This window comes from Cydia splendana, chromosome 1 (assembly GCF_910591565.1).
Source record: "Cydia splendana chromosome 1, ilCydSple1.2, whole genome shotgun sequence".
Taxonomy (NCBI): Eukaryota; Metazoa; Arthropoda; class Insecta; order Lepidoptera; family Tortricidae; genus Cydia; species Cydia splendana.
Window position 1 is genome coordinate 16,999,317 of NC_085960.1, and position 21,175 is coordinate 17,020,491.

Sequence of the window (21,175 nt, forward strand, 5' to 3'; positions counted from 1 at the left end):
TATATTGGAAATTATTACGATCAACAAAAAAGTAAAGTTTAAATTGACATTTTATCTGGGAATCCGATTAAAAGCTCAACACCACGAATGTTGTCACGGGCGAATGTTAGAACTAAGGCCGTAGCGCTACAAAGTAAAAAGTTTCCTGTCATCCTGATACATTTTTTAACCGACTTCAATTTCATAGAAGGAGGAGGTTCTGTATTCGGTTGTGGCTGTTTTTTTTTTATGTATGTTCACCGATTACTCCGAGACCCGTGGGCCGATTTGACCAATTCTTTTATTGTTAAAAAGAAGGTACTTCGAAGGTAGTCCCACATTAATCTGGTGCTGTTCTGATGATGGGATCCATGAGGAAATGAGGGAACTCCTCAATTTTTAAATGCACATGTATGGTAATTTGGGTGTTTTCTTAAGCAACTCGAGCATTTTCTCTCGAAAACCATCAATTTGATGAAGTGGACCTGATGATGATGTTTGTTTTGATGATAATCATGACGATTTCTTAAAATGTAGGACGTTCAGCGATTACTCCAAGACCCGTGGTCCGATTTGAGTAATTCTTATTTTGTTTGAAGGGAACTGCCTCCAAGGACGTCCCACATTAATCTGGTGCTATTCCGGTGATGGGATCCATTAAGAATTGAGGGTATTCCTCAATTTTTAAAGGCACATGTATGGTGATTTGGGTATTGTCTTAAGCAAATCAAGCATTTCCTCTTGAAAACCACTAATTTGATGGAGTGGACCTGATGATGATGATTGTTGATGATAATGATGATGATTTTATAAATGTAGATTACTCCGGAACCCTTGGTCCGATTTGAGTAATTCTTTTTTTGTTTGAACGAAGTTACCTCCAATTATGGGAACCCATAATATTGTTGGTTCTAATCTGATGACGGAAAAAGGAAATGAGGGAACTCCTCAATTTTTAAAGGCACGAGTATGGCGACATCGGTGTTTTCTATAGTAACTCAAGCATTTCCTCCCGAAAATCACCAACTTGATGAAGTTCAACTGTAGCCTTACCACAAGTTTGACACTACATATTCGCTAACTTCTTCGTAACTTACTTTCTAACTTACATCTCGCTCGTACTAATAGGATGCCAGTACGAGCGAGATGCATAGAAAGTAAGTTATGCACACTCTAGCGAATATGTCAGTGTTAGACTTATGGTAAGGCTACTGAGGAGTCGGGAAATGGCGGTTGAAGGGTTGGTGGTTCAGGGTTCAGGGTCGAGGGGTTCCGTGATCAGGGATTGATGTGCTGTGAGGTTGAGTGATCGGGGGGTTGAGGGATTGAGTCAGTGACAGGCCGGAGGATGGATTTTGTGTTTGTGCAGTGACGGGAATGATTTCGAATTTAGTTATACGCATTATTATGTTTTTCATTCATGCGTCACGCGTCACTCATAAGCTTTCATTTGCCTTAAAACTAAAAATGGAAAAATAAAAACTTTTACAAAAAAAAAGTAAACCGACTTCAAAAAGGATAAAATAAAATATTATCCGTTTTAAGTATATGCGTTACCAACTGATATGTTTGAAGTCGGTGCCAAGACAAATATTAACAATACCGGTCAAAAATAATCAGCTTTATGTCTATAAATCACATTACAACTGTACTAATATTATAACGGTGAAAGTAATTCTGTCTGTCTCTTTGTCACCTTTTCGGCTAAACAACTGCCATGTTAACTGGTGAAATTTCGCGATGCAAGTTGTTTTATATTTTGAAATCAAGTTCTCTGGATAAGAGACGGGAAATAACTCAGTCCCAATCCCACACCTGAGTACTTACTATGGCCAGTTCGAAAATTAGTAAAAATTGCTCTTTAAAAATCATGTCAGCAATCGCATTGATTTTATACTAGTACGGACAAACATGGTACGGACTCCGCCAAGGTGGATTGACAGTGTGTTCTTAGGTATCTACAGAAAGTATGATCATTGCTGTCGTGTAAGGCAATCCAACGTATATACATATAGCCACATTCTTATCAAATTGCCCTAAAATCATAGTATGCTTCAAATTTGTCTTGGCACCGACTTCAAACATATCAGTTGGTAACGCATATACTTAAAACGGATAATATTTTATTTATCCTTTTTGAAGTCGGTTTACTTTTTTTTTGTAAAAGTTTTTTTTCGTTTGGAGTTTGTCGACATACGATTGTCATCTTGGCTAGGCTCCCAGGTATGCAGCAAAAATGCTTTTTAAAGGCGAAATAACTATAAGGCCAATTCTGCTTTTACAATTTGATAATGGGGATATATTTTTATTTCATCTTATTTTGATATAACCTTGAGTCTTATCATCAGGCATCCCACGCTCACCATCAAGATTATCGCGAAATGAGTTAAATATTATTTTATATTGGGTGCTTTCAGCAGGATGTTACGCGATTTTTCGCCACTGTCCGGAGTGTCCGGGGCTGACCCATTTCGCTGCAGGTAACGTTATTGATGGGCGCGATGCTCCGGCGTTTCATTACCCGTGTAGCTGTGGAATGAAACCGCGTCCTGTTATATGTAACTTACATTAGGAGGTTGGTACAGTCAGGACTGAAAAATATCTCTTTGATTTCAGTGGCACAACAATTAAGGACCAATTAATGTTGGCGGTTCGCGTGAGTTTTCTGACGAGCCCAGATTTAATAATAGAACCCGATTAAATAATAGAAATTGGCCTTCAATATGACGCAATCAAGTCAATCTTATATTATATTCATTTGTGACATTTGTCTACGTTGAATACAAAGTTTATGTAACTTCAAGCTGCTCGAAGACCGAAGCCCGTTTTATAACGTTATATACGTTGTAAGAAAATGTTGTATTCTGAATAATCTTTCCCATTTTCATCTTTTCAGGCGGAGATAAAATACATACATACATAATGTATGGTACAGTTATTAATGAAGTGTGTGTACCTACTTGTCCGAGGCTGACCCAGTTGCTAGCAGGTAACCGAGGCAACGTTATCGATGCCGGCGCGTCCATGCCACGCCGACACTTCATTACGGCGTAAACACAAACAAAGGTGTATACATACATACATGCGCCTATTAGCCTAGCGGTATTCTGTTAGGATTTTGATATATTTTTATTCTTTATTGCACTTTATTCATAAAATGATTGGTATAAGGACACAATACTACATCCAACTATAAATATAAATAATACATATATATGTAAGTAATTAAGTTGTTAAGATTTTGATCTTGTTAAGTATTCGCACTATTTGGTGCGCGTGTGATGCGAGTCGTGTCAAAACAAGATCAAAACTAACAAATTTAAAAATTAAATTGCCACATTGAGGATTATGGAAATAAACTTTTTCGCTACATGCTATGTAGCGTTAGCACTACACATCGGTAACTCGTGGCATTTAGGTAGCACTTAAAATATTAGTTTAATTGATTTCCTTTTTTTAGTGGTTTCTTTTTCTTGACTCGTATAGGAAGAACATTGTCACCAGTGGCGTAGCTAGGGGGGGGGGGGGGGGCGGCCCGCCCCGGGTGTCACCCATTTGGGGGGTGACACCCGACCGTGAACATCATCAGTAGTGCCATCTATAAAAAATCGTAAAACTGTGGCAGATTGCACAACCGCCATTAAGGAAATAATATACAACATGCCCGCATGAGGAACCCGAGAGATTTTGACAGAATATTCCTGATCATATTTAAAGACTAAAATGTCCTTTAAACTGTTTTGGAATTCGCCTAGTTTCATAGTCCAGTACCACCAGCATAGCAATGTACAAATTGCAGAACATTCCCAAAAAGCGGAAACGTTCTCGAGAATGTTCTCAGAACATTCCTGCAACATGGAAATTATTGTTCCGCCATCATGGATTTTTTTCAAAAAATTTTTTTGTCATAGGAATCTAGAGGCCTCTATCTCCCGCCATGCCAAATCTCAGCGCGCTCGAACCAACTTGACAAAATTAAAAAAAAGTCGGCCATTTTGTTTTTTTTTAATGCAGTTTGTTTTGTCTCGGGGCCCTCTATGAGCTGGTCGAGCATCCCCCACCTATCACGCACCGTTTAAAAGTTGCCATACAGAATAAAAGTGGCCAGTTTTCCCGCAATTGTAGCATTTTTCCAAAAAAAAGTTTTTCATAGGTATTTAGGGGACTCCGAGATTCCGTGACCAAAATTTCAGCGCGCTAGGACAAACTTGAAAAAATTAAAAAAAAAAGTCGGCCATATTGAAAAAAACATGGCGGCGTCAAAAACTGCCAGGGTCCCTCTATGACATTTGGTCGAGCACCCCCCACCTAGGTCTGACCGTTTGGCCGGGCCGTCATACATTTTTCTGACCGGAAGCGGTAGACCAAAAGTCGGAATTTTCTGGGGGTAAGGATATTACACCTAAACTGTCGTGAATATTCATGGTATAAACTTCGATAAATAAATAAATTCTCGTTCTCGAGAACATTCTCAAAAGTTACCAAGAAATTCTCATGTGGAAAGTTTCGCAACTTTGGAAAGTTTTTTTTTAATTATGTGATTATTTCTGTAATTGACATAATTATTTTTGGGTGACAGTTTTATAAATTATAGCATTTACATTTTATGTACAAAAAATCGAAAAACGAGAAATTATCATGTGGAAAGTTTCGCAACTTTAGAAAGTTTTTTTTTTAATTATGTGATTATTTCTGTAATTGACAAAAAAAAGTTAAAATTATTTTTGGGTGACAGTTTTACAAATTTACATACATTTACATTTTATGTACAAAAAATCGAAAAACTATTTTATTTTGGCGAAATTGACGTAAATTCTTTTAGTATATTTTCCTTATTTTGGCCTCAGAAATGCATGGTTAAAATCTCTCGGGGTTCCTGGTATGTAACAATAATATGTTGGCGCCTCGTAGGTTTTTTTATTGAGAAAGGTTTTTTTTTATTATGTGATTATTTCTGTAATTGAGAAGCTATGTCACTGTTTCTAATTGGGTGACTCTGGAATATTTGAAATTCATAGTGAAATGGGATTTTACAGAATCTCTTTCAAATCGCGCACTTGGCAAAAAAAGTTTTTTTTTAACGTAAATTATTTGTATATCTTTCACGGGACAATGATGACTCGGACCTTTGGGAGACATGCGCGGAGCCCAAGCCAACATGTAGATGCCCTTATGACACTTATGAAATGTGGGTTACACCGAGCGGATGCTGTCCTTGCCCGTGTCATAGAAGGCGCGCAGAGGCAACACCCGCCAGGGTGTGGACTATTGAGAGTTCATGGAATCTAAAATGAAAGCGATGGAGTAAATTGTGAGCTATGGAATATTAAACGTAATTTTATAATTGTAAAATATTAAACATATTTTACAATTATGATTGAATTTTGGGGTGACACCCACACTTTCCGCCCCGGGTGCCACCCATGCTAGCTACGCCACTGATTGTCACATCACTAGTCTGTGCCTGCTACCTAAATGCCACGAGTTACCGATGTGTGCTCATCACAAATTTTTTAAGTGCTACCTAAATGCCACGAGTTACCGATGTGTAGACTTAGCACACATTCGCTACCAACGTTTTCATAGCGTTATGCTCGTAGTTGATCTCAGCGTTTTCTCTCTTTGTAGAGGAAAGCGAACTACGAACAGTGGACCCGTTGACCGTGTTCCCGGCACTCAATGTGTTAAGTACCTATTCGTTGCATTGTAATATTTATAATATAATTGAATAGTTGTTTTTACGCCACAACATCCCAAGTGACTTCTGTGTAATTTGTGCGATCTCATCGCAACCTGAATTTAAATGAACTGATGCTGAAGTAGGTACTTATCCAAACCTACTTAAAAACCCCGCGTAACGGGATAGCCTTTAACGACCGAGAGCAGAACTTTGTACATTAATAAATTAAACTTCAAGATGCTATTAACGAGATCCAGTAACTTTGTACATCCTAATCTTTATAAAAAGGTGGTATGAGGTATGTTGTTTATTGCAACAAAAGTTAGATGAGCACTAACTTACCTAGATACCACATAAAATCATATTTTGTTTGTTATCATACTACAGTGAAGCTTACAGAAACGGTAAATTTTACCAATTAAGTATAGGTCCTAACACTAATAGGCTTCGGATCTCTGTATCCTAATAAGAATATCGTGAAAACTACTATAGGAATATTTTGTAGACATTTTACTTATTTTCCAGAGTCTAGTCGCACCCTTATAAATCCTGACCAGTAATATATGTTCATTGTCAAGAGGGCGCTATTATTCTCATTTATATGGCAACAGTTCAGTATAGTCTGAACAATGTGGATTGGCAACTCGTTATTTTGACTTACATACTTTTACTCACTCTAATCATAATCAGTATCCAAATATTCGGTGTTCACATTTTTTTATTGTCGGTTTTTACCGAATAAAATTCATGTACGCGTCACACATAGGTCAAAATTACCTTACATAGGGTCTGCTACATTGTCAATGAATAAAATTGATCGTCTCCAACGCCCATAGCAAAGAGAATAGAATGTATAGAGAGTTATTGTCATAGTAAATTTTGTAGTCACTGTAAATTTATTGCCATCTATCGACACAAGATTAAAACTAAAAATGAAAATCTATGTTATGTATATCTTTGCCCATAGTAAATTTTTTTCAAACACATCTTTGTTACTGTATTTAAGTATTTCCTCGCTTATGCATCGTAATAACTAGACTATATTGACATTTTGATTTGTTTACCTGTCAGCTCTGATGTTAATTTGGAAATGTTTCGTAGCGAAATAGTTTAATTTCCCTAACGGTTCTTTCCAGCAGTTTATTATTTACAATGTTTCGCTCTTGATTATGTATAGTTTTGCCCATTTTTTGTCATTTATTATTTAATATTCAACACTTAAGTATTATTCAAGTAAACCGCCACAATGACACTGACAACAGTGACAACCTATCATTAAAATTATTGTCAGTGTAAGAAATTAGTTCCAATGAAATTCCGCAACATGGCGCATGATCATATATTAATGGTCAGGCTTTACATTAGTTTAGTTAGTTTAAATAAGTACATTAAATGATCCTGTGTTACTAATGTATTAGTATAAGAATCCATATGTAATTATCCCAACTAGCAAAAAAGTCTCAGATTGCGCACTTTATAAGAGTAGTGAGCTTATAGCGCTCTTATTTTTGTTTTGAACTTATCATCGCTCTTATATTAGTCTTAGACAAGCTAATACGCACTTTAGTAAGTTTAGTCTTATTACCTAGTCTTATATATGTATATAAGAGCATTTTATAATACCATTATAAGCCTCTCGCTCTTACAATAACATTTACTAAGTCTCATTAAACTTGAGAGTACTTGGTCTTATATCCACATTCTCTAAGCTCATTTGATCTTATATTAGACTTTCTAAATGCTATTATAAGAATGTAAGGCTAATATCAACATAGCATAATACTATTATAAGCCTCTTGCTCTTACAACAACATTTACGAAGTCTCATTGAACTTGAGAGTACGTGGTCTTATATCCACATTCTCTAAGTTCATTTGATCTTATATTAGACTTTATAAATGCTATTATAAGAATGTAAGACTAATATCAACGTAGCATAATACTATTACAAGCATCTTGCTCTTACAACAACATTTACGAAGTCTCATTGAACTTGAGAGTACGTGGTCTTATATCCACATTCTCTAAGTTCATTTGATCTTATATTAGACTTTATAAATGCTATTATAAGAATGTAAGACTAATATCAACGTAGCATAATACTATTACAAGCATCTTGCTCTTACAACAACATTTACGAAGTCTCATTGAACTTGAGAGTACCTGGTCTTATATCCACATTCTCTTAGTTCATTTGATCTTATATTAGACTTTCTAAATGCTATTATAAGAATGTAAGACTAATATCAACATAGCATAATACTATTATAAGCCTCTTGCTCTTACAACAACATTTACGAAGTCTCATTGAACTTGAGAGTACCTGGTCTTATATCCTCATTCTCTTAGTTCATTTGATTTTATATTAGATTTCTAAATTCTATTGTAAGAATGTAAGACTAATATCAACATAGCATAAGAACACTGTAAGTACGTACTTTTCTGATCTTACTAAAGCTATAATAAGATCAACAGCAGCACTTTAGTAAGATATTAGAGTGATATAAGATCAAGACACTTATATCACAAAAGAGAAGATCAATATAAGATGGTTTGATCTTAAATCGTTTTAGGGAACACTATTGTTAGTATAAGTAAAGCAAGGAACCGTAATTTATTCAACATGGCCACATCATTTGTATTCAGAATGCTTAAAATACTCTAATAGTGCGCTTGAAAAATACACCTACATCAATGGCTGACTATCAATACAAAATAAAGAAATAAAATAATTATAAAAATATTCAAATACCATATTTGAGTAGGCGCATGAAGTTTGAAGTGTAAAACAGGGTCTACTTTACAATAAATAATATTTCCCCATGTGAATACTTACCCTGAAACATAAACAGACGATGATAAACAGCACGTTACTATATTTAAACATAATTCATAAAAAGTTACACTATTATATTTTTGTCACGTTGCAGTTAATTTCACCCGTATATTTATACTTCACAAATAGAATGTTTCAAACCAAAATAAGCTTATTTAGGCTTACAAGATTCTAACGTTCGACCAATATAAGCCTATGTAGGCTTACAAGATACTTACGTTCGACCAATATAAGCCTATGTGGGCTTACAAGATACTTACGTAAAAGCGATATTAGCCTAAAGCAGCTTAATATAGTTTTGAAAAAGATTACTGTGAATGCAAACAACATTCAGTTAGACTGATATTAGAACGATATTAAAATAAATACGCTTATGCTTTGTGCCCAAACCCGGGCTTATACGATGATATAAAATCAATATAAGAGCGACAAAATTGTAGTCTAGAGACTGTTGTTAGCGTGATTTTGCTAGTTGGGATAGTCTATATAGGTATATGTAACTAAACTTAGTTCCGTTAACCGTTAAGGGCCACTTGCACCATCCCACTAACCCGGGTTAACCGGTTAAACCTGGAGTTACTATGGTTACCAGTACAATTTGACACTGGGTTATCGGTTTAACCGGTTAACCCCGGGTTAGTGGGATGGTGCAAGTGGGGCTAAGTAAACAGCCATTAGCGAGTGCGAGTAAGTTACAAAAGAACAGCAATCCAACGATAGTAATAAAGAAGGGAGAAAACCAATGAATACGAGAACGGAGCTCGGAGGTCACAAAAGCAACGTGCAGGGGATTGTTTCTTTTTAGGGATCCGCTGGAGAGACGTCGCAGTGTATTTAAACTCGACCAAGTAAATCCGCGCGCATGCGAATTAACTTGGTATTATGTCGAAGACATTTATATATATATATTCCTCTTTAAAATCCGGGTTTTACCTACTAAAGAAAAGAACAGACATTGCTGTTTCATAATGCAGAAACATACAAACAAACGGTGTACCTATTCCCGGCATTTGTCCCCGCCCCACATAACCGTCGCCATAAATGGGAATAATTTATAATGAAGCGCTTATTCTCATTTGTGCCCGGCGGGGACAAATGGGAATAGGTACCTACACCAAAGAAACACCTTCTCCTGCAAAAAAAGTTAGTAAGCATAGAAACCAAATCCAAATACACAGCCGTAATATGTAATCATAACATATACCGAACGATCTAAGTTATTCCTTTTATTTTTAGTTCTTTAGTTCGTTTTCACGGTAATAATAGAGGGTGGTAGATTTACGACCAGGTTGAAAATTCATGAAGCTTGACGACTGCTTCGTTGGTAAACCAGTGTAACTGCCTTCCACTTATGGACAGTGGTTACAAATGTAGGGGTCTACTATTATTAGACTAGAAACGAGCTACTAGAAAAAATAGTTTATGAACAGGGTAGCTGGCGGCTCGCCTGTGTAGGCACCATTAACATACACAGCCAACCGAGGCCATGCCACCTTGTAATAGTTAATAGTGGCAGTTTTAGCCGCGACTGACAGCAAAATGGAGCGACATTGTAATAAGAATAAAGGGGCCCACAGATTACCAGTTCGCCGGACGATAACAGCCTGTCCGTTGTTCGGAACTGTCACTATTTGCGTTTAACTGACAGGCTGATATCGTCCGACGAACTGATAATCTGTGGGTCCCTTAAGAGGCGTCGCGTTTCTCCGGGTGAGCGCGACTATAAATAATGTTCGCCTAACATTACTAGTAAGACTTGTAATTGTCCAATCTATGTAAAATTGCCATGTAAAAAATATTGGTTCGCGGCGATACTGCGACATGCAAAAAGCAGTCACGGATATGGATGATGAACTTTTCTCCTCCAATATTAAAAATATTACTTATTCATATGGTGATACGGAACGATACTTTGATGCCCAGCTCCTGCTTGACTGGTTATCCTCCTATTTACATTTAATAGCCTCCTCGGGCCAGTTGGCGCGGCGATTCAATTTTTAAGCACGGCCCAGATTTGAGCCCCGACCCGCTATGGGATTACATTTATGGAGACACGAGTATTTTGCATAGTAATGTTAATAAGTTAGAATTTACCGTGGGCCGCGGGCGGCGAGTATATTCCACACTTCCACAGTCAATATTTTTGATCAGAATTTTTAGCTTCAAACAAAATTCTCTCAATCGATAGGGAACGCTATTCTGCACAAGTTAAATTTGCATACATATTGAATCACTATCCTGCCTAACGCCTTTGTACATATTTTTGACAACGTCGAGAAAACCAATTTTATTAAGTTTATAGGTAGTTAGATTTTCACATATAAAAAAATTAGGGCCTGAAGAGCTTTTAGAAAAAAATTACTAGACAGAAAGCGGATAATCTTATTAACATAATATCTATAAGATCCATAACTTATGTACTACCTAATCGTATAATTCGTATATGTATGTAATTATTAATGAAAAGTTAGTATCTATGTTTAGAGACCTAATGGAAATACAGCTTGGCAAAGAAGAGTAGAAATTAAAAAGTGGCAACACTGTAGTGTCGTCCCTTTCAAACCAATAAATATAAGAAAACGGGACGACACTACAGTGTTGCCACTTTTTAATTTCTACTCTTTTTTGCCAAGCTATAGGTTAGAAGTTGTATTTTTTACTCAAGTGAAATTAAAACTTTTAAAGCACGGCCGAGAACCATGTGGACACTACATATGTAACTCAGAAGAAATCTGTTCTTGACGCTACTTACAGTCAACGTCGAAGTTTAACTTACAGACATTACTTAATACTTATGGCATGTTAATAAGTGCACGATTCTACATATATTATGCACATTTAAACTCGGCCGTACATTTATTATTTTGCTGCTGTGTTCATTCAGCAATTTCCGACGTTTCCTCCCTCAAATTGAATTGTGCCTTCATGCCGATTCTACACGATCCTCGAGGAACACATCTGGATATTCGGCGCAATATACTTTTTTTTTATACCACATCGGTGGCAAACAAGCATACGGCCCGCCTGATGGTAAGCAGTCACCGTAGCCTATGGACGCCTGCAACTCCAGATGTGTTACATGCGCGTTGCCGACCTTTTAAAAACCAGTACTCTCCTTTTTTGAAGAACCCCATACTGTAGACCCTCGGAAAAACCTCGGAAGGGTGCTCATTCCACAGCCGGAGCGTCCGGGGGAGTAGGAGACATTTACAATATTGACCTATTGGTTTATTAAATGCCAGAGTTCAAAACAGCTGTGACGGACGATATATTAATAACAAACTTCGAAATTAACTTCAGTCATTTTAATTAACTATTAACCAACAAATACTTAAATCTAATTTTGTAGTTAATTACACTGACCGTTGACCGCTTAATCTTAGACGTATACCGATAGAAAATAATCATCAGGAATTAGAAGTTTATGAAAATTAAGTAAAGTCATAGACCTACAAAGTACTTACAATAAATAAAAAAGGAATTTGAACTTTTTTTTTAAATTTTACTTGTTGCTAACATCTTAGGTGCAAAGTTTAGCAAGGACGGCCAAACACATTGAGGATTTGACATCAGTCACATCAGTGTGCTCTAATCAAAACTGAACTTAGGTATAATGTATAAAGCGCGTATTTAGAATGTGCGCTACTGGCCTGATAGTAAGGGGGTAACTCATGCATACAAATGACTGTCCGAGGGGTGCCTCATACCAATGAATTTCTTGTAACTATTATGTAGGATAGGTATATGTACGAAAAACCTTGCGATATTTAGCAGTATCTTTTCGGTGAATGAAAACATCGTGTAAGGAAACCGAACCAAATCCCAAAAAAAATCTTATTTCCTGCGAGCGTATGATGGACGAGTTTATCCACATGTTAAAACAAATGTCATTTTTTTAACACCACGCAATCGAAAGAGACAGACACTGTTATTACCAGAGCTCGGCAGGGGTGAGCCATTTACCTTATAATTTGACATGTCTTACGTCATATTATAAGGCAAATAGCTCACCCCCGCCGAGCTCTGGTTATTACTTATCAAGGCAAGTATATGTACTCGGTACAAAAATGCTTGTGCCGCACAGTGCCGCACACTGGTGGAATCGATCCCGCCTTCATGCTATCACGTAGGCAAGTGTAACAATCACATTAATTATATATATGTACTGTATGGCAAAAACTGGAGTGACTTTAGGATGCCATCTGAAAAGAGCTTAGATGAGTAGGAGGAATATACAATAGTACACACTTGGTATATGCATGCTGGAGGCGGTGCGTGGCCAGCCACTGCCGCAGCACCAGCCGCTGCTGTAGGACCTGGGCCGCGCGGCGCAAGCGCCGCTCCTCCGCCGCCGGTAGCTCCGGCAGCCGGTCGAACTGCTCCGGCGAGCCGCAGCCGGACAGTGTGGAGATGCCTGCAACAAACGGGAATATGTTGAAATATCAATATTGTTCCGGCTGTTGCCCACTTCTCGTCTTAATTAGTAGCATAGCAACATTACTTCTGAGGGCGTATATCCAGAACTTAAAAATATTTATTGTATCCAAAAGAGCTTTCTGTGAAAAGCACTTTATCAAAATTATAAGCGAACATGCTCCTCTGTCGTTAAATTTCTCCAAAGCCATTGCGGTTTCTTTGTTAGCTGATATATGATTGCACGTTTTGAAATACTATACTGTTACTTATTGTTTTGTTTGGGATATGTTTTGTATATATATATAGCTTATGTGTTTTATCCGGCCTTTTTATTTTTTACAAGCTTTTATTTTACTTCATCATCATCATCATCTCAGCCATAAGACGTCCACTGCTGAACATAGGCCTCCCCCTTGGACCTCCATACGTGCCGGTTGGAAGCGACCCGCATCCAGCGTCTTCCGGCGACCTTAACAAGATCGTCTGTCCATCTTGTGGGTGGACGTCCTACGCTGCGCTTGCTAGTCCGTGGTCTCCACTCGAGCACTTTTCGACCCCATCGGCCATCTTCTCTGCGTGCAATGTGGCCTACCCATTGCCACTTCAGCTTGCTAATCCGGTGGGCTATGTCGGTGACTTTAGTTCGTCTACGGATCTCCTCATTTCTGATTCGATCACGTAGAGAAACTCCGAGCATAGCCCTCTCCATAGCTCGTTGAGCGACTTTGAGTTTTGAGATGAGGCCGATAGTGAAAGACCACGTTTCGGAGCCGTAAGTCATCACTGGTAACACACATTGATTAAAGACTTTCGTCTTGAGGCACTGAGGTATGTCGGACGAAAAGACATTACGTAGTTTCCCGAACGCTGCCCAACCGAGTTGGATTCGGCGGTTGACCTCTTTCTCGAAGTTGGACCTACCTAATTGGACTACTTGTCCTAGGTAGATGTACGAGTCAACAACTTCGAGTACCGAGTTCCCAACAGAGACTGGGATGGGCACAACATTGGCATTTGACATAAGTTTCGTCTTGTCCATGTTCATTTTCAAGCCCACCCGTTGTGAAACTCGGTTGAGGTCATCGAGCATCATGCTGAGTTCCTCCATCGACTTTGCCATGACTACGATATCGTCGGCAAACCGAAGGTGAGTGATGTATTCGCCGTTGATGTTGATGCCAAGTCCTTCCCATTCCAGGAGCTTGAAGGCGTCTTCCATTACGGCAGTAAACAGTTTCGGAGAGATAACGTCTCCCTGCCTTACGCCTCTTCGCAATGGAATCGCCCTCGTGCTCTGCTCCTGTACTCGGACCGACATGGTGGCGTTACTATACAAACACTTCAACACTTCGATGTACCGATAGTCAATATGGCATCGCTGAAGAGACTCAAGCACCGCCCATGTTTCCACCGAATCGAAGGCTTTCTCATAGTCCACAAACGCTAAGCATAATGGCAAGTTATACTCTTCGCTCTTCTGTATAACTTGCCGCAGCGTATGGATGTGGTCTATGGTACTATAGCCTTTTCGGAAACCGGCTTGTTCGGGAGGCTGGAAGTCATCAAGTCTGTGTTCGAGACGGTTCGTGATGACCCTTGAAAACAGCTTATAGACATGGCTCAGAAGCGTGATGGGTCTGTAGTTCTTCAATAGGTTGTTATCACCTTTTTTGAAGAACAGCACCACCTCGCCTCTATTCCATGTTTCAGGCGTTATGCCCTCGGACAAGACGGAATTAAAGAGCTTCTGGAGGACTTTAAGTACCGGTGTTCCACCCGCTCTCAGAAGCTCTGAAGTGATTCCGTCTTTGCCCGGCGCCTTGTTGTTCTTAAGCTGCTTCAGGGCCATCCTAATCTCGTACAGACTGATGTCCGGGATATCTTCGGTATAATGTCGGGACAGCTTGGCTCTTGGATCTCCTACCAAGCTGTCAACGGGCTTTGCGATCGAAGTGTATAACTGTCCATAGAACCTCTCGATCTCACCTAAAACCTCCGCTTTGCTCGACGCTATGCTGCCACCTTTGGTATATGTTAATGTTAAGTTTCATGGCGCATTGGATCTGTCTGTAAGGTCATGTAAACATTTTTCAAATAAAAAATAAAATAAAAAAATAAAAAATCTTCCCGTTTCAGCTTTGTCAGCTGGCTTTGCCCAATAGACTTGTCCTTTGCGAACACTTTGGAGCCTTGGTTTCGCTCAATAGTCTCTTTAATACGGTTAGTATTAAAGAGACGCAGATCATGTCGCAAGGACTTAGATATACGTCTGTTGAGCTGCCTATATGACTCCGCGTCATCGGGAGACTGCAACTGTAGCGAGCGTCGTTCAGCCATGAGGTTTAAGGTTTGCTCGGTCAATTTCTGAGGTCTATCTTTACGTCGGGGTCTAAAAAACTTAGACCCTACTGTGTGGACAGTTTCCACTAGCCCGTCGTTGATTTCGTCCACTGAAGCCAAGTTCTCTAGGCAAGCAAAGCGGTTAGAGAGCTCGAGTTGAAAGCTTTCGGGGTTTTGAACATGGGCTCGAGTAGGTCGGAGCGTAGACTTCATCAGGCTGGACCTTTCAAGTTTAATATTGATATTCAGTGTGCCTCTTACGATTCGGTGATCACTACCGGTCTTTACCCTGTTGATCACAGAGACATCACTGAATATCCGTTTCTTGTCGGTCATGATGAAATCTATCTCGTTTCTCGTGGAACCGTCAGGACTCATCCAGGTCCATTTCCTGTAAGGCGGCTTCTGGAAGAAAGAGTTCATCATGAAGAGTTCCTCTCTCTCCAGAAAGTCGGCCAGCCTCTGACCCCTAGGGTTCCGTTGCCCATACCCAAATTGCCCCACTCTCAACTCATCCCCGCTTCTCTTGTCCAACTTTGCGTTGAAGTCCCCCATAACAACAGTAAAGTAGGTTTTAGAAGTATGTATGGCCCTACTTACGTCCTCATACATAGCTTCTACTTCATCATCGGAGTGTGACGAGGTCGGTGCGTATACCCGAATGACCTTCAGCGAATATCTTTTGGATATTCTGAGTATTAGGTATACCACCCTGCTCGACACACTGTCGATGGTTATTATGTTGTTTACGAGGGACTTGTGAACGAGAAACCCGACACCACCTTGGGACTGTTGGTCGCCCTCCCGGTGGTAGAGCAAGTTACCAGACTTCAGGGTTGTCGTGTCCTCCCCCTCTCTACGGACTTCGCATAACCCTACAATGTCCCAGTGTAACCTGATCAGTTCCTCTTCCAGCTCGCAGATCTTTTCGTCAGTCCTCATAGTGCGTATGTTGTGTGTTACCAGGGCCAGTCGTCGTCGGGGCGGGTAGCCGGATCTTTGCCGGAGATTCTTAGCACCCCTGACCCCGCTAATGCCCTGACCGCTACCATAGCCAGAGCACCGGGAGTCGCCGGAACCTCGGGGCCGTGGTTTTATTGTGCTCATCATGATGGGGGGTGAATGCCATAATCGCCACGCTTGGCAGGCGGGCTGGCGATCGCAGTCGAGTACACCGAATTTGAGGGACGCTGCTGCCCGTCCACCGGTGGTCTTGGACGTAGTTTAAGGACATACCCGGGTCCGGACGGGTTATTTTACTTACCATATTAGTATTAATTCGCTAAGCGAAAACTTCGTTAGCCGATCAATATTTTGTCTTTAAACCCATTAAGAGATAAAAAATCCAAATCCAAATCCAAATACTAATTTTACTCAGCCATGAGGTTGTCATCTTCACGAAAGAGTATAATTAAGCAGCATTATTAATTTAAAAGTCGGTTTGTTGGCAGCCTGTTGCTCGGCAACTCTTCACCTTGGCCCGGCACTTAGCGAGTAATTGAAGACACGCCGTCAACTTACCACGAAAAGGTGTTCTTGTTAATGCATTTACTTTGGCGGCATAATAAATAACATATCAGTATCAATTGTGGCACCTAATTGACCAATAAAAAGCCGATTTCAAAGACTTACTGGTAGAGTCAGTCTATGAAAAGTCTGCAGCGGATTTGATAGCCCACGCAGTGCACGTGTTATTTTAAACGTCAAACTTCTATGAAATTATGACGCATGAATGACACTTGCACTGCGTGGGCTGTCAAATCCGCTGCAGATTTTTGTTGGTCCGACTCTAATTAATAATTATACGTGCTTTAGAAGTCAAATAGACACTTTATATACCTATAGATAATATAGATAGGTACAACGCTCCTGAATAACGTTCATTCACAACAGAACTCTCATAATTTCTTACAACCTTAAGTTGGTAATACCAAGCATAATCTATCCATAACCACTCCTGTTGGCTCTTAAGGATATTATAATTATCTTTTACTAAATGAAAAGTTTTACAAATGTTTGGTCACTTTACCATTTTCTAAAAAATATTATAACTCCTAGTTTTAACAAGTTAAGCTGTTCAAAGTGCTCAAACTGTTTGGTATTGGTACTCGCGAAATGCACCCAAGAGTCGTGCAAGATCCCTAACGAGACAACTGGAGATCGTATCAACACAGATGAAAGAACAGAATCGGCCTCTCAGTATAATTGTAATCGGGAAAACATTTGTGACGTGACGTTTGTTTGGTGGTGGTATTATTATGTAAATTAAGTATTACTTTTATTTTATTTTTAAATAAAACTACTAAGTACAAATAATACTTATTACTTAAGCATTTTATCGCGCCGCAATGAGTTCCAACATAACGACCGCCACTCCTCACCTCGGTCCCTACGGGGAATTATGATAACGGCTTTTCTTTGTAAAACTTTATTCTTGCCCGATGAAACTGGATAAACAAGCTCTTGGGAAAATAATAAAACGTCGGAACGTAATAAGAAAACTTGAGTTTTTCAAGATTTTATTTAAAATTGAACGTACGACACAAATGGTTTTGGTTGGACTCGTACATAAAACATCACGTTTTATTCAAACATATTTTCTACTTTGTTGTGCATATACATATAGCGATAAACTATTATATATAACGGAATTTAACTTAAATCTTAGTGTTAAGTACACCAAAAAATACTCTTGGAAGGACAGATCAGTCTTTCATTGGTACTTAAGGTAAGCGTGTAGAAGTGCACTAAAAGAGCTTCTACTCGTATTTAGCCATTAAAAAGCTAATTTCTACAGATAGGAATCTCGGAGGAGCCGGGCTCGTAAACATGACGGCTCGTGCCTCACGCGATGGTGTGATGTAACTCGCGGATTACCCGCGAATAATGTTGCCAACTTAAATTAGTATTTGTGCACTACATTATTAGATATTTGTCGCCAGAAGCTCGGAACAAAAAATTACAGGATACCCATACTTCCGTGACAAGCAGTGACGGGTAATAGCAACACATGAAGACCAATTATATCAAAAAAACATGTGCGATGGCAGCCTGGTTCCATTTTTATCGCCTGTCACTATGCCTGTCACTTTCGCACTTACTTACTTGTTAGAACGTGACAGGCATGGTGACATATGATAAAAATGCGACCGTGTTACGGCCGCTGTTGTGAAATTTTACTAAGACAAAGAAAAATGTTAAATTATATAATGAGCCCACTACCCAACCCGTGCCCCAAGCAGAAGGAGTTTCTTTAATCACATTAAAGATACCTAAAATCGTAAAGGTATCTAAAGTATTGTTATGATTTTTAATTGATAATGTAATATTGGTGTGATTTTTCATGATAATTTAATATTTAATGACCTTTTGGTCACAATTATTATGGCTAGCAACACTAATGTCAGTTTTGACAGCCCGCTTCTAACCAGCCAATCAGAGAAGAGTATTATGAGGCGCCAATCCGACTCGTTTCCGGTCCGGTTTCTGGGCGCCATGATGATCGAAAAAGGCGGTCATTATGGTGACAGCGCTTGACGAGTGCACTTGTATTGTAAAGTGAATAGTGATACTTGCTATCTTTAATTTAATAAAATCGATTACATTACGATTGAGTTTGAATTCTTGAAATCTCAGAAGAGGGGACGAACAACAAGTGAGCAAGGTATGTTATTTTGAAATTGAGACATTTAGTTTTGATTTTTCTCTTAAAATTGATAATTGTGAAAGTGAACCGTACCGTTAAGTGGTTTAGCTGATTAGAGTAGCTAACCGTAATCAGTATCCATGTGTGTAGTGATTTTAGTATGTTTCTTAAGCTGATCATTGGAATAGATACGAGTATATAGATAGTAAGTAACCATGTGTGTTGCTGCTCAAGGGCCATGTGTGCTTGTAGTATTACAATGAATAGTTAGCTAGTACGCGACCATGTGTGTTGCTGCTAGAGGGTCAAGTGTGCCTGTAGTATAACAATGAATAGTTAGCTAGTACGCGACCATGTGTGTTGCTGCTAGAGGGCCAAGTGTGCCTGTAGTATAACAATGAATAGTTAGCTAGTACGCGACCATGTGTGTTGCTGCTAGAGGGCCAAGTGTGCCTGTAGTATATCAATGAATAGTTAGCTAGTACGCGACCATGTGTGTTGCTGCTAGAGGGCCAAGTGTGCCTGTAGTATAACAATGAATAGTTAGCTAGTACGCGACCATGTGTGTTGCTGCTCAAAGGCCATGTGAGCTTGGAGTATAACAATGAATACTAAATAGTACGCGACCACGTGTGTTGCTGCTCAAGGACCATGTGTGCCTGTACTTACTGTAGTAAAACAAAGAATAGTTGGCTAGTACGCGACCATGTGTTGCTGCTGGAAAGCCATGTGTGCCTATAGTATATCTCGGAATAAAAAAAAAAAAATTTGGATAGTCTGCTAAGACTCGACCACGTGTGTTGCAGGGTGCGTGGGTTGTTAGAGTTGAAATTGTTTGACATGGACTTCAGAGTTTAGACTCGATGGTAGACTCGATGGTAGACTCGATGGTAGACTCGATGGTAGACTCGATGGTAGACTCGATGGTAGACTCGATGGTAGACTCGATGGTAGACTCGATGGTAGACTCGATGGTAGACTCGATGGTAGACTCGATGGTAGACTCGATGGTAGACTCGATGGTAGACTCGATGGTAGACTCGATGGTAGACTCGATGGTAGACTCGATGGTAGACTCGATGGTAGACTCGATGGTAGACTCGATGGTAGACTCGATGGTAGACTCGATGGTAGACTCGATGGTAGACTCGATGGTAGACTCGATGGTAGACTCGATGGTAGACTCGATGGTAGACTCGATGGTAGACTCGATGGTAGACTCGATGGTAGACTCGATGGTAGACTCGATGGTAGACTCGATGGTAGACTCGATGGTAGACTCGATGGTAGACTCGATGGTAGACTCGATGGTAGACTCGATGGTAGACTCGATGGTAGACTCGATGGTAGACTCGATGGTAGACTCGATGGTAGACTCGATGGTAGACTCGATGGTAGACCAAATAAGGGGGTTTGATTTAGGAATCGTGTCTTTAGAATTCGAGTCGTTTGAAACGGAAATCTGGTACCTATAAGCATGAGTTTTGAAAGCTGGATATGGAACTGTAACTTATTTTAAATTTTATCCTGAGGTTATGGCATCCGATACCGAAGATGAGACATCAGATGGTCAACGACGCGAGTACACACAAGCTACACGGAAGAAGCGGAGACTAGAGATGCTGTCTTCGTGCCAAGGACCAAGGAAGAAGACCCGCAGGACTGTTCCATCGGCAGATTGGACAGTCGAGGATGTCGCCACAGCCGATGCCGCCACGCCGGTACTTGAGCAACATACTGAGGTGCCAGAAGGACAGCCAGCTACACCAGTTGAGGCAGTCCCACCACAAGGAGTCACGTTTAATGAGGTACTACAGCTTATCAGTTCTTTGCAAGGAGGGAACAAAGACAAGGCACATCAATTGAATAATAGTCAATTAAATAATGTGGTGCCAGAATTTGATCCCTCCAGTAAAGCACAAAGCATAGATAGCTGGATTCATAAAGTCAACGAATGTGTTAAAATATATGACTGGAACGAGAAGCAGACCATACATTTCGCACTTCAAAAACTCACGGGACTTGCTAAGAAATGGTTCGAGTCCTTACCGTCCGTAGTATATAGCTGGGAGGAGTGGCAGACGAAACTTAAAAAGGCTTTCCCAAACGAGCAAAATTATGGTCGGCTTCTCGAAGAAATGCTAGCTCGGACCACGCGTGCCGGTGAGCATTATCGCGAGTATTTCTACGATAAGCTAACTTTACTAAACAGATGTGAGGTCCGAGCAAAGAAAGCGGTGCAGTGTATAGTACACGGCATATTAGATAAGTCCGTTAG

General features: G+C 39.7%; 1 protein-coding gene across 1 annotated transcript in view; it reads right to left on the bottom strand.

Annotated features, from left to right (window-relative positions):
• Window positions 1-21,175, bottom strand: part of LOC134796413 (apoptosis-resistant E3 ubiquitin protein ligase 1) — a 128,410-nt gene that overhangs the window by 75,697 nt on the left and 31,538 nt on the right. Inside the window, exon 2 of the mRNA XM_063768620.1 lies at window positions 12,744-12,909. Within this exon, the coding sequence (XP_063624690.1) occupies window positions 12,744-12,909 (166 nt within the window). The remainder of the gene's footprint in view (window positions 1-12,743; window positions 12,910-21,175) is intronic.